Source organism: Columba livia, chromosome 2 (genome assembly GCF_036013475.1).
Source record: "Columba livia isolate bColLiv1 breed racing homer chromosome 2, bColLiv1.pat.W.v2, whole genome shotgun sequence".
Lineage (NCBI taxonomy): Eukaryota > Metazoa > Chordata > Aves > Columbiformes > Columbidae > Columba > Columba livia.
In genome coordinates, this window is record NC_088603.1 from 157,990,048 (window position 1) to 158,014,428 (window position 24,381).

The window sequence follows — 24,381 nt, forward strand, 5'->3', positions numbered from 1 at the left end:
GTTCACCAATTTTAATGCTTCCAGCCTTAAACTGAATTTCCTTTTCCTCCCTGCATTTTAACTTGTTCTGCATCATGATAAAACTCCCTGGTTAGTGAGGATGGGAGCAGGACCTGTGAAGGAAAAGCAACCACTGGTATCTAAGGGGCCGGTTTCTCGTGTTCTATACTCCACCCAATAACTGTAGACTTAATAATAATAATTCTGGACTCCTCCCAGGAATCATGGAAGAAATAGAATAAGGTCAGAGTCAGCACAGGCCGTGGGTCCCAAAAGAAAAGGGTGAGATAAGACGCTATAAACTGCTAAATTTCATTGGGTTTTTCAGCTTTATCTCCTGCTGCTGGATCCTGGTGATACTGGTTGATGTGGCTCAAGAGCGACAACCACCAACTCCAACAATAAGGATTCTTAGTTCAAACTGATATATATTTCTAAATTAGAAATAGAAATATCTTGTTTACCTTAAAGCTTGGGAAGGAGAAAAATGCAGAGAGGTAAATTTAGCATACTTTATGTAAGAATTCTTATTGTTATAAGGAGTCTCAGCACACCTGGACACATTATCACCATAAAATAACCGGAGAAATAAATGCAACTCTATTTACTTGTCACAGATTGCTATTTTCTATAAATTCATAATTATTGCCGGAGAAAAATCCTCCTACATTACTATACTTTAAATAGAGATTAAAAAATATTGGCTTCATAAGCAATACTCTTTATTACAATGAATGTAGAGATTCCAACTTAGATTGGCCTCACTATAGAGATCTTTATTAATAAAAGGTGACATAGATTTATGATAGGAGAAAAACCACCTTTTCTGTATTTCACATAAGCAGAAATGGGGAGAAATAGGAAAAACAAAAGCATAGACTCACAGATTGAAGCCCAATTCAAAAACTGGTTAGCATCACTCCTATAATTCAATTTACTCGTGCACTCAAAATCAACAGCCTGGATCCTAGTCAAGTCTTTTCCAAAACATCCTTCCCTTGTTACTGTCAAATATGATCGATGGATTATGCACTTTCTTTGCCAGATTTTAGTTCTGGTATCTTTATAGTTTCATGCTGCTGTCAATCATTTATGCCCCATGGTCCCAAATGCCCGCTTGCTGTTTGTCCTACAACGCAACAGCAACGATGAACATTAAGCACGTACAAAAAGTCCTAAAGCGTCGCTTAAGCAAAACTATATTTCTAAAACATTGGTTTTTTTTTTAATATATAATAAAAGAAATGGTAAAACTTACTTTGGTATCGATGGTAAAGCTCTTTCACCTTCTGTGTAAACAGAAAGAAAACAGGATTAAATGACAGTTTCCAAATAACCTCTCTGAATGTGCAATGTATAGATGCCCGAAACAATCATCATCTCAATCTCTCAGGGAAACTTATGTCCATTCAAAAGCCCATTCTATACATCTATTAAAAGCAGGATATTATCACAACTTCTCAGACCTTTCGGCAAACTCTTATCTGAGAGAACAACGTATACAGAACATAAAAGTTCCTTTTTGTTCTTAACAAATAACTCCAATAAATCACCTGCAGAAGGTCTGACAGCATCTCATCTCTCTGGTAACAAATGCTTTGCTTTTATCTCCAAGATATGCTAAGTGCTACCATGTAAATAAAACAATTGAAGCCAATATGGTCTCCCAAGTAAGACGACTGAAATAAATCACTGAAGCATGTAACTTATCATATTGATTTCACATTTCATTGAGATTAGACTATAGCAATACTTAGTAGCCAAAGATGAAATGTGTGTTTTGTAGACTATTTTCCAAGTCTTTCTTCGATAATGGTGTTGTGTATAAAAGCGTAGATGCACATACTGGAGTTTTCTGCTCCCTGTTGGATTCGATGAGACACTTGGTCTCCTATGGGGAAGGATGACGGGGACATTACTAATCCTTTAGTAAAACACCAACAGTTTCTGCTAGATCAAAACATGCAGGGAAGGTGGACAAGCTGGTGGCTCAGGTTGGCCACCAGCCATGGCTAAAACACCTTTTTGGTGCCCAACATGGCGCTTCAGGAGTTCAAGGCAACACCAGTAACTGGAAGAGGTCGTGGCCAAAAGTCAAGACTGGAGAATTCCAGAGAGTGCAATAATTGTGGGGAGCTTGGATGCCGGTGTTGGGAATTTGTCATCATAAAGTGGTGATGGTCAAGGAAAGGAGTTCTATTGGTATATGGAATCATGGTGTAGTCTGGGTTGGAAGGGACCTTCAAAGCTCCCCCAGTGCCACCCCTGCCATGAGCAGGGACATCTTCACCAGCTCAGGTTGCTCAGAGCCCCGTCCAGCCTGGCCTGGGATGTCTCCAGGGATGGTTCATCTACCACCTCTCTCGACCACCTGGGCCAGGCTCTCACCACCCTCATCGGACCTTCATTTTACGTTCCTCTAACCCCTGGCTTCAGGAGATGTGAAATATTCTCAGCTATTTTGATTTACCACTATGTAAACTGCCCTCACCCGACGGAAATTAGCGTGAAAGGAAAATCAGTGAGGGCTTAAATTAGTCAAAGCAATGACAGTATTGTCATAATTAGAACGTGTGTTGCCATTCCGCTAAACAAAAATGGTCTTCACGGGTAATTTGTGTGAAAAGAGAAAACACTTATTTGGAGAACATCATAGATTTTTAAATGTTGGTGTTCTGAAACTCAAAATTCCGAGTTTTCATCCAGCTATAATCCCTTTAGATTCAGAGGGATGTTTCAATGTAGAGGTGGGTTCTGGTATAAAGGAATGAATCAGGTAACTATTGCTGTTGTTCAGGTGGGGTTTTTTTCCCAGTCTTTTTATCCTTTTGTAAGACTTTTGAGCATTTTGCATTACCTATAAATCTTGTTTAAAGTGATTAACAGACAGAAAATTCAGCCACTGAACTCAGATCACAGGAAAGCTACTTAGTGCATAGTCCAATCAGTAAAACCCTCTGTAGTATCAGTTTATATTTCTATCTATGCTTTTTGCCTGTAAGAGTTAAGTTTGATAATGGAAACATAACTATTAAGTTTAAAGTTTCCATATTGGTCTAAAGGGACCTATATACCAAAATATTCGTGACAAATAAAACAAACTGAATGGAAATATGCCAAACACCGCCCAGGTCTTAAACACTACTGAGCGCCCTCGGCAAATTAAGAAAAACCGGATTATTAACAGATAGCGAGACACATAATATCACAAAAACGCAGGTTGTTTTAGTAATCAAGAATGATAATTTATGAGGACACTTGCAATGAATATGTAAATTTACAACAAAGAGGGGATGGGGAAGCTCCAAGAGAGGAGAAATCCCGTCTGTTGGATGGAGAGCTGCTACATGATTTGTTTCAATGTGCTGTGTATAATCAAAGCTCACGGTAGGAGGGAGCTGGGAATGCAGTTCATGGTGGGGCCAGCTCCTCTATGAAATGTTTAATTAACATGCTGCGTATTGCTCTGAACTCCAAACCCAAGAAACCTCAGACAAAAGAGCCCCACAATTTGTTTTAACTGGAGGGACTGTCTTAATGTTTGCCTGAAGAGGAGCGTTACCAGAGCTCTGTTTAACGTTCCTTTAACTCAATCACCGCTCATTTGCTCTGTGTTAAAATACACCAAGTAAGAATATCACACAAATGAACACACTCCATTAAAAGCATTGATTTATTCTGCATTCGTGCCTACCGGCAAACCACACTGCAAGGCACAGCTGTGTCTAGTACTGAACGAACCACAGCAAAATCAGAGATCATACCCTCAATAGAGCTTAGTGAGCGTGGAAGACATAAGAGCTAAACAATAAGGAAGGTAGGTCACAAAAGAATTAGAAAGTGCAAAGAGACTGGGTCAATTCTTATCGTGACTTAGAGCAGCACTAAGTCAGGCCCCATGTGTCCTGCTAATCTGAGATGGTGGTTGCTTCTATGCACTGTGGAAGAAGTAAGTACTGAAGAGGACATGGTAAATTCTGTGGAGACTTTGGTTTTGAATGTGAAGTTGTGGGGAAAACACGTGGTATAAGCTTGTGGTGTCTAAAAGATGCATAATGAGGCTTTTAGGGACATGGTTTAGTGTCTGTGTTGGGTTAATGGTTGGCCTTGATGATCTTGAGGGTCTTTTCCAGCCAAAGTGACTCTATGATTCTTTGAATCATTGTCCTGGTCACATAAGTGGTAGCTGAAGAACAACTTTTCTGATGGATATATTGAGGTATTTTGGACTTTTGTATTACACAAGGGCTGTTGGGCATTGGAACAGGCTGGACAGGGCAGTGGTGGAGTCACCATCCCTGGAGGGGTTTAAAAGATGCATAGGTGAGGTTCTTAGGGACATGGTTTTGTGGTGGACTTGGCTGTGTTAACAGTCAGACTTGATGATTTTAAAGGTCTTTTCCAACCAAAATGGTTCCACGATAAATGAAAATGATTCCATGTCTGGGTAAGAAGAGCAGAGCAGGGCTGAGAAACAGAAACACATAATTGATGCCACCATGCCCAGCACTGGAAGCTTGTACACAGGATGAACAGAGATGAGACTCAACAAAAGCCTCGGTAGCCCAAGGCTGCTGTTGTGAACGACAGAACTGGAAAACAGTGGGCAGAGGTGTTTTGTCGAGTTAAGGGCATGTGTATATAGGTAAGAAAAGTAATTCTAACAGCAGAGGGACATGCTGATTATCACACAGGCAATGTAGACTGAAAGAACTCAATTTCTGCAATACCACCAGTGCAGAAGTGGCAATAACTGAACACATGTGCCTCTAAAGAGCATAGGGCAGGGTCAGGGCTGCCCATTAACTCAGTACAGCTGAGAGGCGGGGACAGGTAACGTGTTAAGATTGTGCACAAGTGTGATGGGAGCGGCTGAGGGACCTGGGGGGTTCAGCTGGAGAACAGGAGCTGAGGGGAGACCTTCTGATCTCTGAACTGCCTGAAAGGAGCTTGGAGCATGGAGGGGGTTGGTCTCTTCTCCAAGGAATAAGTGACAGGATGAGAGGAAATGGCCTTAAGTTGCACCAGGGGAGGTTCAGATTGGATATTCGGAAGTAATTATTCACAGAAAAGATTGTCAGGTATTAGAACAGGCTGCCCAGGGCAGTGGTGGAGTCACCATCCCTGGGGGGGTTTAAAAGACATTTAGATGAAGTTCTTAAGGACATGGGTTAGTTCCAGGGTTAGGTTAATGGTTGGACTTGATGATCCTGACAGTCTCTTCCAAGCAAAATGATTAAATGATTATAATATATGAAAAATTTTTAACAGCTCAACTTTGGCTACTACAGTTCAGGCAGAAAAACAGCCAATCCACTGGGTATTAGAAAGCACTGGGACTGAATATCAGAGATTGTAAGAAACTCCAAAGCATGGTTTTTCAGAGAAGAGGAGGCACATGGCAATTGCTCACAGGTACAGACGAGACTAATGGAGTGAAAAACTTGCTTTGTGCTGCCTATTTTATTTTCAGATTGGATAGTAGGGAAAACTTCTTTGCAGAAAGGGCTGTCGGGCATTGGAACAGGCTGCCCAGGGTGGAGTCACCATCCCTGGAGGGGTTTAAAAGACACATAGATGAAGTTCTTAGGGACATGGGTTAGAGACCTGACAGTGTTGGGTTAACAGTTGGACTCAATGATCTTAAAGGTCTTTTCCAACCAAAATGACTCTGCGATTCTATTATCACTGTTGCTAGCTTATCGTTTTGGTGTCAAACCTTAGTGCCAGTGGTTTTTCACCAAGGACCTGCGCAGCAGGTTGGCTGGAAAAGCTGAGTTTGTGTTGAGGGAGATTTTCCTTTGGTTGGGGATACGGCTGCATGACTAACGCACATTTAACAAAGCAGCTTCTGTTGGAGCTAAGTCAGTCACACATGCTAAGGGTCAGAAATAACAAACAAACATGCAAATTTAAGACTAGTTCAAGCCATTACGAAATGCTGTCAAAACACCTAACACCCTAAGTCTCATTTCTTCATTACTGAATGTCCGAGTTTAAAGGTTTTGCATTTTTCTTTCTGTGGAGCTGTGAAAGATCCAAACTACATCAATAACATCCCCCCATTTGAACAACTACAGACCAGGGAAAACCAGGGCACAGAGGAGCAAAAATATTATGGCTAAAAAGAGAATCAGCTTCACACTGGAGAGATGCTGGAACGGTTTGTGTGCTTCTTATACTACAAATAGGGAAAGAGCTTATTGTTTTAGATACCAGAAATGGTGAATTATTTTCCAGAATTAAAGATTAGCACAGGAGGATAGAAATTTCCATTCCTAAGCAGCTTTGCTTGGGTGTTTTCCAATAGTTAAAGCTGGTAGAAATAAGAAATACTAATGAAATGTAATTAAAGTCTTCTCTTTAAAGTTAGGTGTACCTGCATCCTCGTCTCACCGCTTGTGGGTTGCTACAGAAACAACCGACCGACACTACAAAACGCATCTTCTTTAGTTCTATTTTATGAGAAAGGCTTATGAGACTTCTCTTAAAGTTATAAAAATAAACCCAGAGACATTTTTAGTATGCAGGAGGAAGGCAGAAATTTCCAATAACTATCACTAGTCAGAACCGTACCCAACGCATTCTAACCAGCCTCTGAGTTTCTACTTATTTATTAGGGAATCACACCTCAGGACAACACCTCCTTGTTAGAAGTGCCTTTAATTACAATTGATCTATAACTGCTACAAGTTTAGAGGAGTGTAAAGCAGTGATTACTGAAAACTGGTTTAAATTACCAGCCGTTAAGTGATTTTGACAGCGTAACATTCACTATTAGTGCTTCACGTCACAAAAACACCTCATGGTTCCTCCCTGATAGAACAGAGCCTCCAAGCGAGGTTTTTGCTGATATCTCATGCCTTCGATTCAAATACAAAATAATCCATCAGTAAATATATGTATTAGCACTAAACACCTCCTTACCTTTCTGCGGCCGGATGATAAAGGATTGCGTCGCCCCGTTCACCAGTCGGCAATACCCGTCTATCAGGTCAGCCATGTTCTCCGCAATGGTCAATGACGGCGCTGTCACTGTCAGAGGCTACAGAGGGGAACAAAACACGGCACCAACAAAGAGGTTTTATTGCGGTTGCAAGCGCTGAGCAGAGCGGCTGAGTCATCGCGCCAGAACGCGGCACGCGCGGTGGACAGAGAAACGCGGGCGAGCAAAGAACGGTGCGGTTTTTGCTTTACCTTTTATGTAGCAAATGTAAAATGCAAGGTTTAGAAAGCACAGCTGATAAGACCCTCCACCCAGACGTAACATTAATCTGGGTTTATTAAGAGGCCGCCAGCTAAACTTTCACTCAACCACTCTTCATTACAATTTCTATGACTTTTACGGCTATAATTATGACAATTCTCACATGGGTGGCATCTTTTTTCCACCCTTTTACAGCAATTTGACACATTCTCCCACAGCATCCTCGCTGCTAAACTGAGGGAGTGCGGTCTGGACGATCGGGTGGTGAGGTGACTGTGAACTGGCTGAAGGGAAGAAGCCAGAGAGTCGTGGTCAATGGGGCAGAGTCCAGTTGAGGCCTGTATCTAGTGCAGTGCCTCAGGGGGCAGTGCTGGGGCCTGTACTGTTCAATATATTCATCAATGATTTGGACAAGGGAACAGAGTGACTGTCAGCAAGTTTGCTGATGACACCAAGCTGGGAGGAGTGGCTGACACGCCAGAGGCTGTGCTGCCATCAGAGACCTGGACAGGCTGGAGAGCTGGGCGGGGAATAACCTGATGAAATTTAACAAGGGCAAGTGTAGAGTCTTGTATCTGGGCAGAACAACCCCAGGTTCCAGTGTAAGTTGGGGAACGAGCTGTTGGAGAGCAGTGTAGGGGAAAGGGACCTGGGGGTCCTGGGGACAGCAGGGTGACCATGAGCCAGCACTGGGCCCTTGTGGCCAGGAAGGCCAATGGTACCTGGGGTGGATGAGAAGGGGGTGGTCAGTAGGTCAGAGAGGTTCTCCTGCCCCTCTACTCTGCCCTGGGGAGACCACACCTGGAATATTGTGTCCAGTTGTGGCCCCTCAGTTCCAGCAGGACAGGGAACTGCTGGAGAGAGTCCAGCGCAGGGCAACAAAGATGCTGAAGGGAGTGGAGCATCTCCCGTGTGAGGAAAGGCTGAGGGAGCTGGGGCTCTGGAGCTGGACAAGAGGAGACTGAGGGGTGACCTCATTCATGGTTACAGATATATAAAGGGTGAGTGCCAGGAGGATGGAGCCAGGCTCTTCTCGGTGACAACCAATGATAGGACAAGGGGTAATGGGTTCAAACTGGAACACAAGAGGTTCCACTTAAATTTGAGAAGAAACTTCTTCCTGGTGAGGGTGGCAGAGCCTGGCCCAGGCTGCCCAGGGAGGTTGTGGAGTCTCCTTCTCTGCAGACATTCCAACCCGCCTGGACACCTTCCTGTGTAACCTCATCTGGGTGTTCCTGCTCCATGGGGGGATTGCACTGGATGAGCTTTCCAGGTCCCTTCCAACCCCTGACATTCTGGGATTCTGTAATTTATTCTTTGCCCTAAAAAGTAACCGTACCAATTTCAAAGAAGATTGAAAAGACAGTGGAAAAGGAGATGAGAGACATACGGACAAGGTATTAATTGTAATAGCACCAACATTCATCACCCTCAGCACAGATTTGCCAACCTGCCCCAGCACTTCTCCAGCACAGTGACTGTTTTGGACCAAGGGAAGTATTTTCTTTCACTCCCAGCTTTGCCTCCACAACACCTGAGTGAACAAATTTTCCCTCTTTCATATTTCCCCTTTTCACAAAATTAAAGTTGTTCATTTTCTTCTTTAGGATAGAGCATCATATTCATATGTAACTATTCAGCTGCATTTATTATTTTTAAATTAAGTCTCAGTTACTAAAGTGTATGAGCACCGGATGTAAAACCTAAGACATGCAATGCGTTCTTAACCTATTTTAAAACCCCAGAATGTCTGACTAGTATGATGACACTCAACTCAACTCACACTCACACTCAACTTCCCTTTCCCCTTAAAGAATGAGAAAAATCAAACGACTGCAGAATGATCAGAAGGCAAAATACTGAACTCTACTGTAATTACAGGAGGAGCAAGAGTTTACCAAGAACTTAAATCTTCATACACACTCACACATAAGCAATGCCGAGTTTAAATACGTGCGTGCAAAACTGAGTTTACTTTTAGTACATCATAGAAAAACCCAGAATGATGTTACAGACCAGACTGAAATCACAATATAGAGAATATCTTCGTTAAGAGTATAATAATCTCCAGCCCTTCCCAGGAAACCCAAAGCCAGTAACGGTCGTATCGTACCTCAGGTGCACCCGCTATCTTGAGTTGTAACATCCCTTTTCTGTCCTTGTCTTCACTGTTTGAATACTGAATTGTCTGCACCTGATTGAAGTCTGCGAGATGAGTCGGCTGCAGAAAGGCAATGGAAAAATTGGAGAACAGTTCAAAATGACAAGAATAAAACACTTTGCCTTTATTCCTGCTATTACAAAAGCATGTGTAGGCTTCGATCTCCAAGCTACACTTGTAGAAACCTGTTCCTCTGTCTCTTTACAGTTTTGTGATATATATATATCCAAATATCTACATGATTTGCAAATTAAACCAAGCCAAGTTTGCCTACAGAGGTCACTGTTGAGTAACTCCAGGCACATACTGAAGTACATCGTGGAAACAACCTCTTGGAGGTCAAGACGGAAGACTCAACAGGTTTACACTCGGTATTTGCACCCCGGGCACACTTAACATTCCTCTGGCCTGTTGTAAAAGGTACATTTTTCACTGGTTACGTATTCCTGATCTCCAAACCTTCACGCCACCCTTGAATTAATGTCAATATTAGTTGGACATGGGCTCAATTCAAGTCGAGATTGTGAAGGTCCCACAGATTTTGCTAGAAGAACCTGAATATAAGTTCCTTGCGCTACAAAGTTGTGCAGGAAATATTGTAATAGAGTCAGTATCAGGTAATGAAAAGGGTGTTAAGGATATGAAATAAAGCAAATCAGCCAGCAATGACTGCACAACAGCTACGCACCAACTGATTAAACAAGTTCTTCATTTATTCTCCCTAAGAAACGGGAAGATAATTTAGAATAAATTTGCACGTTTGATTGTTAAAAAGTCACCACTTACGCTTCAAATTCCACAAGCGAGCACTTCACAAGCCAACAAATTCAGCGCTAACGCTGACAGTGTCCTGAGTTAACACCCGAATAACAGCTGTATATACCGAATTTCCCAGCTGTTCTGTGCTTAACTCAAAGAACAGACGGGTCATTCCCTTCAGTTCACAACAGGTCATGGATGTTAAGATACTAATTGAGAAAAATGACTGAAGGAGACTCACGTTTGCACCCTTGTCCGTCAGGTAACTGATCCCTTCTTCGGGGCCGATCGCCAGCTCCACTGAAATAATCCAGCTCGACTTCAGAATGGGAGGAGAAAGACAGGACAACGTTTCAATAGGAAGACAAGACCTCGCTATGGAACACCATCTCCACCGTTACAACTACAGCCTTCAGTAATTCATCTCTACAAGCTGTCACAAACTCCTCAAACATTTTAAATTAATAACATGAAAATCAAGTAATACTATAAGTAGCAACTCCTCATGACGGGTTTCCTGGGGATGTGTGCTACTCAAAATGCGTTTCCATGGGCTTTATCTGAGGTCTACATGAGAACTATATATTTCCTATATTTCCTCTTCTGGTGCACACTGATATTCATATTCTATTTTCTACTTTGTTTTCACAAAGCTTGCAGACTTAATGTCCTTGCTCAAAATTTGCTTGACATTGGTAGATTTTAAAAGGCACCAGGGCAAAACTGACCAACAGAAGAAGCCAAGAAGCCCCATTTCCTCAGGTAACTTTCACAAACAAAGCACCAATAAAACTATTTAATCATGTACAGTTCTTACCCTACTAATGAACGGTGCTTTTTAAACAGTCAACTGAGAAAGCTCTAAATAGAATCAAAATATTTTGTTGTTAATGAAACACAAGGACTGACACGCCAGAGGCTGTGCTGCCATCAGAGACCTGGACAGGCTGGAGAGCTGGGCGGGGAAAAATTGAATGAAATAGAACAAGGGCAAGTGTAGAGTCTTGAATCTGGGCAGAACAACCCCAGGTTCCAGTGTAAGTTGGGGAATGACCTATTAGAGAGCAGTGTAGGGGAAAGGGACCTGGGGGTCCTGGGGACAGCAGGGTGACCATGAGCCAGCACTGGGCCCTTGTGGCCAGGAAGGCCAATGGTACCTGGGGTGGGTTAGAAGGGGGTGGTCAGTAGGTCAGAGAGGTTCTCCTGCCCCTCTGCTCTGCCCTGGGGAGACCACACCTGGAATATTGTGTCCAGTTGTGGCCCCTCAGTTCCAGCAGGACAGGGAACTGCTGGAGAGAGTCCAGCGCAGGGCAACAAAGATGCTGAAGGGAGTGGAGCATCTCCCGTGTGAGGAAAGGCTGAGGGAGCTGGGGCTCTGGAGCTGGACAAGAGGACACTGAGGGGTGACCTCATTCATGGTTACAGGTATATAAAGGGTGAGTGTCAGGAGGATGGAGCCAGGCTCTTCTCGGTGACAACCAGTGATAGGACAAGGGGTAATGGGTTCAAACTGGAACACAGGAGGTTCCACTTAAATATGAGAAGAAACTTCTTCCTGGTGAGGGTGGCAGAGCCTGGCCCAGGCTGCCCAGGGAGGTTGTGGAGTCTCCTTCTGTGCAGACATTCCAACCCGCCTGGACACCTTCCTGTGTAACCTCATCTGGGTGTTCCTGCTCCATGGGGGGATTGCACTGGATGAGCTTTCCAGGTCCCTTCCAACCCCTGACATTCTGGGATTCTGTGACTCGTCTCTACATCGCAACAGGAACTTGGCAAGCAATTAGGTGCGGAATTAAGCAAAACCAATTAGTCGTAAGTATGGCACGTATTCTGGCGTCACATTCGTCTACTTACACCGAGAGCGCACTTGAAGCATTCCTTGTCGAATCTGTACACGGGAGAGAGGATCTCAAAGAACTTCAGAATGCTTTCTTCTCTATTGAGGTTGGCAAATTGTCGAAAGGTTTGTTGGATTAATTTCCGTAGCGTTTTGGCCTGTGGGTTAAAATGTTTAAAGGTCCATTATTTTAAATCTCATCAGTGACGGCGCATTTGAAGAGTTTTGGTCACTTAGGATCCCTAATAGTTTCTTTATCAATGAGATGCAGACAATTCTAAAGGAAACAAAAAAGAAGTTTCAAAATATAAGTTAACAGTTCCGCCTTCTAACTTCTGCTATACATTATAGAGCGAATATCTAATCACGTTTTGAATAAATTGTAATAAAAGACAACATGTTAACCATTGCAGGAACTATTTGTTCTAGATTCTTTATTTCTCCCAATTTCTTAACTGTGTACCCATGCAAACCCACAGCAACTTACATCTTTATACTGGATTTTAAATCTGAATCACCATCTGTCACCTGGTAATAACAACCCAGTTGTAGCTGCACCTTAATTTCTGTGCACAGTACCTTAGACTACCCATAATATAGCGGATATAGCCTGGTAATATGCAAAGTAATCTCCATATAAAAATATAACATTTAAATAGAAAATAAAAATTAATGTAATAGGTAAAACAAACCTTTAAATTCAACTATTTTAACTATATTGCCTATCATTTTATTAAGTGTTTTCAGGGTAGAAATAACCACTTAGAAAGAGCAGCACAAACCATCCTGCCAACATCTGGGATGGAGCAAGACCCCTCATGACATACCCTGGAAAATAAAGTACATAGAGGATACAACCAGGCTTTCAAAAAATAAAAGGATAACTAAACTAAGAGAGCAAAACCATGCTTATTTTCACAATTTTGCAAGGTTAAGACAGGAATCATCATCGTTCCTCTCCCAAAACATACAGGAATGTTTTATTGTAAGAGCACTCAAACTGTTCTTTCAGGGCGCCTGTAACAGCTCCAGGCACCACAAACACTCCCTTTATTCGTTAGCACTTCCAGTCAGATTAGACGTTTGTTTTTATCAGTCTATAACGAATATTCCGAACTCTAAATAGCCAGAATTTCTTCCTTTGTACAGAGAAAAAACAATGTTAAGGGAACTAAAGGCCTCAGCCTTAAATGAATACAAGGAAATACAGCAAATACCAGGAGACACTGCAAAAAGAAATAAAAAAGAAATGAAGGTTTTCAGGCACTCGGTTGTTAAAAGGTACTTTATTCTGCCCGTGGTTTTCTCTCCCAGCCTGTTTCAGCATCATCTTGATTTCCACGCGTATGTTATTGGGCATTTTAAGCCCACAATGTGTAGTCGCAGCCCAGAAGCCAATCGTGTCCTGGGCTGCATCACCAGGAGCGCGGGCAGCAGGGCAGGGAGGGGATTCTGCCCTCTGCTCCGCTCTGGGGAGACCCCCTGCAGACTTTTGAGCAGGGCCTGTTGTGATGGGACAAGGGGTGATGGATTGAAACTAAAGGAGGGAGATTCAGGCTGCACATGAGGAAGACATTTTTGATACTGAGGGTGGTCAAACCCTGGCCCAGCTTGCCCAGGTTCCTCTTGTGCTATCACTTGGCGATCATCCAGCTGGCACAGGGAACTGCTGCTCTGGTATTTCAAGGTTGACCTCTAGAGGAGGTTTGTAGAGGAGATATGGCTGTGAGGGTGACACAATGGTTGCAGAACTGAATTGTCCACCGCAGGGTCCTCACGACTTGCAGGTCACAGTACCACAGAATCCCAGAATGTCAGGGGTTGGAAGGGACCTGGAGAGCTCATCCAGTGCAATCCCCCCATGGAGCAGGAACACCCAGATGAGGTTACACAGGAAGGTGTCCAGGCGGGTTGGAATGTCTGCACAGAAGGAGACTCCACAACCTCCCTGGGCAGCCTGGGCCAGGTCAGTTGTGCTCCAGGTATCTGGCGGCAACGGCAAACACAGCATGGACAAACAGGTCCTCCCCAGCTCAGATGTGCTGGGCAAGGCTGCATGGAAGTGCATTCTCATTACTGCTTGTGCCCAAGTGCTGGAGACCTGCCCATCATTTTTCAGAATAGACATGAGGAAGAAATTGTTCACAATGAGGGTGGTGAGAGCCTGGCCCAGGCTGGGCACAGAGGTGGTGGATGAACCATCCCTGGAGACATCCCAGGCCAGGCTGGACGGGGCTCTGAGCAACCTGAGCTGGTGAAGATGTCCCTGCTCATGGCAGGGGTGGCACTGGGGGAGCTTTGAAGGTCCCTTCCAACCCAAACCATTCTATGATTCTGTGATTCTTCTCTAGTGACTTAACAAAAATGGAGGAAAGGCTGAGGGAGCTGGGGGTCTTGAGCTTAGAGGAGATTGAGGGGTGACCTCATTCACAGTTATCAGTATGTAAAGGGTGAGTGTCAGGAGGATGGAGCCAGGCTCTTCTCGGTGACAACCAATGATAGGACAAGGGGTAATGGGTTCAAACTGGAACACAGGAGGTTCCCCTTAAATTTGAGAAGAAACTTGTTCCTGGTGAGGGTGGCAGAGCCTGGCCCAGGCTGCCCAGGGAGGTTGTGGAGTCTCCTTCTGTGCAGACATTCCAACCCGCCTGGACACCTTCCTGTGTAACCTCATCTGGGTGTTCCTGCTCCATGGGGGATTGCACTGGATGAGCTTTCCAGGTCCCTTCCAATCCCTGACATCCTGGGATTCTCTGATTATTTCCTACAGACACTCTGTGACCAGCTCATATATAGCCATCTTTAAACCTTTGACTTCTTTTTTATTTAATGAGCTCTCTAAATAAAGCTGTACTTTCTCTTTTTAAACCCCACCATACTTTTCACTGTTAAATATTTTGCTTTTTCATTTTTCCAGTCTTCTGCTCTCCCTATATATGGAGATATCCTCTGTAACTGGCATCTCCTACATTTAAAACATCAACAAATGTGATTAGCGCTACGTGCTAAGAAATAATTCATTTTCTATTTCGTGGCCATCACGATCCCTCCTTCACCCACCAGTTCAAAACCATCAGTCATTCAACCACCTGAACCCATCCTGGATTATTTTCTCAGGGATTTCACTCTCATTAAAAAGCAGACCCACTTTTCCTTCCCTTGTTTTTCCTCTTCATATGTCCAATATTTTTTCCATGTCTTTGCAAGGTTCTCCTCAGCTTCACCTTCTTGCAGAACGTCGTTCTGCTCCCATCTCCATTACAACATTTCTAAAGAACACTTTTCTTTTGCTGGCCAGTTTTCTGGCTCCGTACCATCATTTTTTGATATAGAGATTCATTCTTTTATGTCTGGAGTCTTTGACAATTCCTCCCGTTAGCAGGGAACACAGTTTCAGATAAGTGCTCCAATTAAAATGCAGATGGATTACTGAAATCCACTTGACTTCATTAACTTCTCATTTGCAAAAGGCTTTTGAAACAAAACCCCTCCACGACAGATCTTTTGTGTTCTTTTAAATCATGATATAGAAACTTTCTAAATCTGAGTTCTATTAGTGCTATCAAACCATTCCTGCTTACCAAAACCACCTCGAAAATGCCCATTTGTGATTTATACGTCCACATATGAATGGTGAGAGATGTTTTAGCAAGACAGCGATAGTTGTGAAAAGACTTGGTGATCATTCTTAACCCCCCTTTTCGAAACATGTCAAGAAAAATCAGCATTTTTTCACTCTGGGAACATATGGACATCAATGGAAGTGAGATTTGACTAATATTTATAGCCTTAACTAGGATTAATATAAGTGGAAATTACTGGAGATCTTCCTCAAATGGGTCAGATACAGCCTGGAGCAAGGAAGGTGAATATGGTTAATCAATATGCTGGTTTCTTCTAGGTTGCTCTTCTCTTTCTGCAGAAGCCGTAGAACTATATGGTGAAAATGTGAACACAATTTGATATCTGGCTATTTTTTTAAGCAGCAGATAATTGACTGGGATTGTAATTACCTTCACTGAATCCAGTAAACTCTTCGGAAAGAAACGTCTTAAGCCAACATCTTTCCTGGAACAAAAACACACAGAGGATTAATAGAAAAAAAGTTGTGTGATATTCTATTGCTCGTTATTAGGGTGGCGTTTGGGGTTTGTTTTTGGTTTTATTTTTAAGCAGCACATGCAATACAGTAAATTATTTTCACTGTAAAGTCCGTGATAATCTCTGAGTACCAAACGCAGTCCCATGAGTAGTCTATTGAGCAGGCTGATTGACATCCTACTACTGTTTTACCCTTTGCAGCACCATAGTGACCGCTTTTCAATTTTCTACTGTCGCATTTTCCTCATGATCAGCATCCAGTGTTAAAATTCCCAACTTTTTACACTGTGGGTGATCTCACATTCCGCGTCTATAGATCAGGTTCCTGATTTTCGCTGCGATTTTGCAAACTGAATTCCACCGAGGTCATTTTTACACTTGGAAATAGGGCTGAACCTCAGTTTGAAACCCAGAGCCACGAGGATTAAAGATTGTTTGTGGCTCAGATGTGCTGCACCAACTTATTTCCGATGGGTGTACGTATCACTACAACTATACAACAATTAGCTTTGAGAAGAGATATGTCAGTGCAGATCATTATACAACCATTGCTGCGTATCGATAAGGATCACGGCTGAAGACATTGTGGTGAAACTAGTTTATCCAGCCACAGGAGATAACTCATTCAGTATAGAGGGAACTGCAATTTACCTATCAATTACAAGCTAACGAGCCACAGATCAGGGATACTGGAGGTGGGGGATGAGCTGGAAGGCACAGAGCCACATCTTCTGATATGCCCAGCTTGGCAAACAAAGGGGCAAAGCTGAGACCCCCCCAACGCCGCCCGGGACTTGTTGACACTTGTCCATCTTTCGCAGTCACCACTTCCCCCCCCAGTCTTTTCTCTATTCGGAGAGCTATAAAAAAGCTCAGCTAAAACAGCACAGGTAGGGAATCCAGCACCCTGAGGACCCTCAGCCCACCAGCCTCACCGAGGGAACTGAACCAGACATCGGAGGACGCTGCACTCCTGAGCTGCAAACCCCAGCATCCCCACCGCAGGACACGGGAGGCCATACATCATCATACAAGTCCTGTCATCCACGCTGTGGGGCCGTAAGAGAGACTGGATCCCTCACTTTTTGTCTTTCTTCCTTTGTTCCAGTATAAGTTGGGGAATGACCTGTTGGAGAGCAGTGTAGGGGAAAGGGACCTGGGGGTCCTGGGGACAGCAGGGTGACCATGAGCCAGCACTGGGCCCTTGTGGCCAGGAAGCCAATGGTACCTGGGGTGGATGAGAAGGGGGTGGTCAGTAGGTCAGAGAGGTTCTCCTGCCCCTCTGCTCTGCCCTGGGGAGACCACACCTGGAATATTGTGTCCAGTTGTGGCCCCTCAGTTCCAGCAGGACAGGGAACTGCTGGAGAGAGTCCAGCGCAGGGCAACAAAGATGCTGAAGGGAGTGGAGCATCTCCCGTGTGAGGAAAGGCTGAGGGAGCTGGGGCTCTGGAGCTGGACAAGAGGAGACTGAGGGGTGACCTCATTCATGGTTACAGATATCTAAAGGGAGCTGTGATTCTCTCTGCTCTTTCCTTCTCTCCTTTTTTCTATACCCCTATATCTTTGTCTATCCTTCCATGCGTGGTGATATATTACTCTCTTTCTCCCTCTCTTATACCTTAGTTTTCCTTCCCTCTCTACCACTCCCCTTTTGAACATATAAGGGTAACATTATCTTTAAGCTCTGCTGTTGGATTCTGGTTAAATTTCATGTTATAGCTCCTGATGCTTGCCAATATATCACTTGTAGTAGGACTTTTGCTGTTCATGTGTTGATAAGCTCTGTTACACTTTTGCCACGCCACCATTCGCTGTAACCAATATTCCAACAAGTACTTTTAGTAAAACTCACAACAGAATTGGACCCCGGAGGTGATTGTCTGTCCCCACTTCACATAACCGCGCAGAATTAACCCAGAGTTAACTCACACCTGGTCTCATCTGTTGAGTCAGGGCGCGTGTCACGTCTAGAGTTAACTCATCCCTCATCCCATCTGTTGGGATGGGACAGCCACGTATGTCAAATTTTGCACGACTGTAAGCTAGTTGTATAGCAACAGTATGAAATCAAGCTTTGCACAACTGGATGCTTTGAACAGAAACCGAAATTCACCTTGAATTCTGACATGTTAGCAAGCCTGAGATACCCAGTATATATATTTACCGCGACGTAACAGTGCAAGAAAACCAACACTGAAGTCAATATAAGAAGCTTACTTCAAACAATAAACCAGTGTTTTTAAAGACAAATCATATAAAATTTCACGACTCGGAACAGCATCTGTGCAGTGACAGCGAGAAAACTTCCCTACATGTTAATTCCTTTGATGCGTTTCTTCTCAAATGCAAATTACACGTGGTTTATCATCCCGCACAGTTAAATAAAGCTAACAGGCTATTACCATCTAAATAACATGCAAAGACATTTTGACGAGGAATATATTAGTTAAACATGGGAGAGAAATGGCGTTTTCAGAAATGATGTGCCCGACAATGCTCAGGATTATTTAATGGTGCTGCGGAATTTGGCTGCCACACTCTGATTTGATTCGTTATTAAAAGATGGAGAGTATTCTGTCCAAATCTGCGTGGAACAAACTCAGAAAGAATTCTTAGTCACTAACAACAAAACACAACTCTTCATAAAATTGTCCACAAAGAGTATCTTGCGTTTCACTGAGCAGCAGATTTATTTACTGGAGGAGAATTTAACGTAAGAGGCAACTGGATTTAACTCCATGGTCAACAACAAACTGTGCGTTCCTCTAAGTAAAGAGAATAAACACGGGATATTGGAACGTCCCAACAGTTGTAAACACCCAACCCTACAAACTCTTCCTCGGGACAGACACCAACTCCATCCTCCAAATTAACACCTCAGACAATGGTTTTCTAATTGCCATGGAGAGATAATTAGCGGCGAGATTCTGGTTCATCGTCATGTATTTAACCTCATCTACTCCATCATACTTGTGGCCTTCATTTTTTCATGCATAAACTTCAATAGGATTAATAAAATACCAACTAGGGATAGATGATACCACTTGTCATATAGAGATAGGCAGCTCTAGGCTACATATATCTTTATTTCTATCTCTCATCTCAATTGAAGTTGCAACAAAAAAGTAATGTTAAATTAACATAATAGACTTTAAAGCGCCTTTTACAAAATCGTGGCTGCAGCTGTTCCTTCATATAGCTCCTATTTTTCTATAAGTGTAATTATCCCTGTTCTATGCTAAAAGGCTTCACATTTATTATGAACAAATTCTTCTTTCATTCCATCAAGGCCCAACTATGAAAGGCTACTTAACGGTTCGATTCTATCGAGCGCTTCCCATCCAGATTTGGTCTCGTATGTAAACCTGATCAAAGATGAATATACATCAAATAGACGTCGGACAAAGGCGGGAGAGAAGCGATCCCACCAAATGCAAAAATCATCATTGAAAAATTGCACTCAGCTGGTTAAGTGCCTCATGATGGACTAAAACGAGCATAAAAAATACCCATAAACAAACAAAAAGCCTCACTTGAGAAAGAAATATGACTTGTGTAGATAAAGCTTTACGGGCTGTTAAGGTGGTAAATCGAAGGAGCACGTTTTGGGGATCGTTGGTGCTTTTTGCAGACTCTTACTGGTTTATAATTATCTTTGGCTACTTTAAGGTGCTTTTATCCTTCATTTCTCCCAGCTGAATCCCACAAAACCCGCATTTTGCTTCTTAACGAACAGAACTTGAAGTGCACAAGTCTGCACTTCTAATTTCATGTGCCATTCCTGTTGCGATTATTAATACTTCATGTCACCTCTTACAACCCTCGTATCCTTCGTCTCAACGTTTCCAAAGTTATTAACCTAATTATTAATGTTTGTAGCTTATGAGTTGCTGACCTAAAAATACCTTTCTTGAGTTCATGCTGGAACACACACAAAATCCTTTACCCGAAGAGGAGGACGTGGGATCCAAATCACACAGAATCACAGTATTGACTGGGTTGGAAAAGACCTCAGAGATCATCCAATCCAACCCTTGGTCCAACTCCAGTCCATTGATTAGATCATGGCACTAAGTGCCATGTCCAGTCTCAGTTTAAAAACCTCCAGGGCCGGTGAGTCCAGCACCTCCCTGGGCAGCCATTCCAATGCCTGACCACTCTCTCTGTAAAGAATTGCTTTCTAATAGCCAGCCTACATTTCCCCTGGCAGAGTTGAAGCCCATGGCCCCTTGTCCTATTGCTGACTGCCTGGGAGAAGAGACCAATCCCCACCTGGCTAGAACTGCCCTTCAGGTAGTTCTAGAGAATGATGAGCTCAGCTCTAAGCCTCCTCTTCTCCAGACTAAACAAGCCCAGCTCCCTCAGCCTCTCCCCATAGGGCTTGTGTTCAAGTCCCTTCCCCAGTCTTGTTGCTCTTCTCTGGACCCGCTCCAGCACTTCAATCTCTTTCCTGAACTGAGGGGCCCAGAACTGAACACAATACTCCAGGTGTGGCCTCCCCAATGCAGAGTACAGGGGAAGAATCACTGCCCTTGTCCTGCTGACCACGCTGTTTTTGATACAGGACAGGACACCATTGGCCTTCTTGGCCACCTGCGCACACTGTTGGCTCATGTTGAGCTTCATGTCCATTAGTCCCCCAGGTCCCTTTCTGCCTGACTGCTCTCCAGCCACTCTGTGCCCAGCCTGGAGCGCTGCAGGGGGTTGTTGTGACCAAAGTGCAGCGCCCGGCACTTGGCCTTGTTGAACTTCATCCCATTGGAATCAGCCCATTTTTCCAGTCTATCCAGATCCCTCTGCAGAGCCCTCCTGCCCTCCAGCAGGTCGACACTCCCTCCCAACTTGGTGTCATCAGCAAATGTGCTGATGATGGTCTCAATCCCCTCATCTAAATCATCAATAGAGACGTTAACCAGGACCGGACCCAACACCGACCCCTGGGGACACCACTAGCGACTGGCCACCAGCCAGATGCAGCCCCATTCACCAGCACTCTCTGTCTCCAGTCACAGGACACTGAAATATTTTCTATATCCCCTTTTAGCTTTGCTCATCTGCTCACCCTGTTCACCTTGATTAGTCCTGTCTCATTTCTTAATGCATCTCCTCATATCTCTACTAGTGGCTACTGACACAAAAACATAACCAAAGCTTTACAAATTCTGCACAGAGGAGCACTATATACATAGCAGGCACTATAGAAACAAGCAGGTAATTCATTAGAGTTGTCTATACTGAGTAAAATCCTACAGTTTCCCACCAAATCCTTGTGAACTTATTAATTGTGATGAATAATCTTCCATGTCTAAGTATTCTAATTTTATGCTGCTACATCAACCTTTAATCCCAATTTTATGTTTAACTGGCCAGCATCTTTTCACCAAGTAGTGATGGGCAAACCATTGGGGTGTGTATGTACAAAACATCATTCCACTAAATTACTACAGATAAACCCAGTTTTCAATCCCTGAAGCTTCTAAAGGACTTCGGGTTGTTTGGAGTGAAGCCATTTAATGTACAACATGATTCAGTAACCAAAATGCTTCCAGTATAAGGATGTTTCTTGGTCTTCTTGAAGCTCGGGACACACAAATAATGAACTTGCTAATTGCAAGGTCACAGTTCAGAAAATTCACATATGGATCAAACAGAAATAATAAAAAGAATATCACAAACATTTACAAGTAGCCCAAACTTTACCGCAGATGAGTCGCAACTGAAAAATGGGACTATGCACAGAAAAGCATTTAGAAATACAAACCACCTTAGAACTACACTTGATGAACCCAGAAACATTAGCAAAGTCGTAACAAAAAATCGTAATAAGCCTCATGATGAAGTTTAAACAAGTCCCAACTTTGTTTTCCTGAACCAAAGGTGCTTCTTCTACTTCCACACCTTGATAGGTTTCATCATCTTTATATTAAAGCATTCAAAGATCTCAACAAGCTTTGTGGAATAAAGGATTTCAACAGGAACGGTGCGTTATTGAACTGAATTTAATGTTCCCGAGGAAGAAACAGCTCAACCCTCAAGCTAGAACACAATACTTACTCTAACACTTCATAGTTGGACTTCTTCTCCAAAGCGTTGCCCCTCATCTCTCCATAGGATCTCCTGAAGTCAGGAAAAATATGGGAAAGCGACAATTATTGGACAATCAAACTACAAGATCGATGCAGCCAAATCTTCTGGAGACTTCCCATTAGAAAACACCGGCGGAATAAATTCAACGCTCAATATTAGGACGTTATTCTCCTACCTCACTAGATTCGATATTTATTTTAAAAAGTTATTTAATGTATGGGGGGAAAAAATAAGCTAATAAATAAATGGTTGTTGGAGGAGGGCTGGGATCATTGTTTACACCGAGAAAGTGCTTATGGTAAGGTGGTCTTAGTGTTGGTTGACAAGTTGGTTGACAAAATAATCATAGATTATTATACTCATCACATATTTTGAAATCAAGCACCTACAACTTTGTAGATGTATAAGGAGTTTGTGGTTACTAAAGAAGTTTTGTTTGCTCTGGGGCTACCAGGAATATTTAAGCAAAGACATCACGTTCTACCTCGGCCACTTTAGAAGCTGAAATTTTGCTGGTTTTGGGAAAATACTGTTCAAAGGACAATTTTGCTCTCTGTTAACCAGCTGATATTTGCCATTAATTTCTTATCAATTTTATTTCTTCCCAAATCTCCCCGTGGCGTAACTAAAGAAAACATTTCAGGCTGGAAATTCGCCATAAATGAGCAAAAACCCAAACGACGCGTTTCAAAAGCCGCGCTGGGAACTCTCTCAAGATCTCTTCATCTGATACATTTATCTTCGTTTTCCAGCTGTCCAAAGGGTGGACAAGAACGCCAAAAACACCCTTAAGACGTAATGGTTTGAAAATAGCACATTAAAAATGAGTAAGTGTTGAGAGAAAAGGAAGCAGCATTTTATGTTTAAAGAAATTCTTGAGCTGTAGGATTGACATACGCACAATAAGACTATTTGCTAAATAACACAACAGATGCTTCTTTTTTAAAGTCTATTTCGCTGTTCTTTACAGGCCTTTGAATTATTCAAACGAAGAATTCACCCAAAAGGCAGTATCAAGATGTAATTAATTAAAATGTTAAAATTAATGTTAATTTAAAAATCACTAGAAATTGCTTACAATACCGTCTATTGCGTTTTTCTTCAGATTCCTTTGTAGGGAAAAAGCGTTATGATGTTTTATTCAGACGTACCAGTTGGAAATCAATGAACAATAAACAGTTTTCAAACTAATGTATCTATTCTGTCAGAAACACGTTGAATAATAAATGAAATTATGGGCTTACCGGATTTCAAGGCAACCCAGTTTCAGAGCAATTTCCTGGTCCACTTGATCCGCTATTTCTAACATATAGTCATTTTTCACCTACAGCAAAAGAAACAGGTATGTATCACAGAAGATCAGTGCCCATACAGACTAAATTATTGACCAAACAACTTTCCAATCATTACATCTTAAACCCTTCCTAATCTACATTAATATTAGTTATGTTTTATTAAAATATAATACAAATCTTCACAGGCGGTTGAGCAGATGGTGGCACCTGCAGACGAGATATGGGACCCTACGTTGTGTTTCTGAAGCGTCTTGGTCAACAGGGTTTAATATTTTAGGTGTATCTAATCATGGATATAAACCAGACCAATGTCCGCACATTAATGTGAAACTGAAAATCCATTCTGGCGCCACATTGGAGTCATTTCTACAGTTATTAAAAAGAAATAGACAATAAGAGGGAAGAGAACTAGAGCTGAAGAATCTTGTCTTCACCTTTGACCATTAACATATCTCTACAGAAATACAACTTTTCTTCAATACCTCCTGTTATCCTCTATCTTATGAAACCATAAGCTACTAATACAAATTGAAATATGTAGACTTAATAATTGTCTATTTTTTCATTCCGTTTACAATTAATGTGAAACAGCATTTGAGTTTTTCTGGTAACATTTACAAAGAGTTATCTGATAAAAGGTTAAAGAAAAAGCCCCTCAAAATCGTAGACTATATATCTGGTAATTACAATGGCTGCAAGTGATATAAACTGGGAGAGATGGATCCAGCAAGTGAAGACATTTCGATGTTGTATTTTTATACAAAACCCCGAAGGCCCATAAGTGCAGAGAGTCGCTTGTGTTGGCCAAGTAACAGTCATTGCTCCAATGGAGGAAACATCTAATTTAAGAAATAATTTACAAAGAACTATCGGTTATATAAACACACGTGTCACATGTATCTACAGAACATATCATGGATATGGATCAACGGAC

At 42.6% G+C, this 24,381-nt stretch overlaps 1 protein-coding gene across 16 annotated transcripts in view; it reads right to left on the reverse strand.

The window, feature by feature from the left end:
• The window catches only part of PTK2 (protein tyrosine kinase 2), a 208,559-nt gene that overhangs the window by 65,572 nt on the left and 118,606 nt on the right, over positions 1–24,381 (reverse strand). For all 16 annotated transcript variants that reach the window (XM_065054520.1, XM_065054515.1, XM_065054521.1 and 13 more), the window contains 8 exons: positions 23,397–23,476; positions 22,120–22,182; positions 15,978–16,032; positions 11,982–12,122; positions 10,369–10,446; positions 9,321–9,428; positions 6,928–7,045; positions 1,259–1,289 (listed from right to left, as the gene is read on the reverse strand). In XM_065054520.1, coding sequence (XP_064910592.1) covers positions 1,259–1,289; positions 6,928–7,045; positions 9,321–9,428; positions 10,369–10,446; positions 11,982–12,122; positions 15,978–16,032; positions 22,120–22,182; positions 23,397–23,476 — 674 coding nt within the window. The remainder of the gene's footprint in view (positions 1–1,258; positions 1,290–6,927; positions 7,046–9,320; positions 9,429–10,368; positions 10,447–11,981; positions 12,123–15,977; positions 16,033–22,119; positions 22,183–23,396; positions 23,477–24,381) is intronic.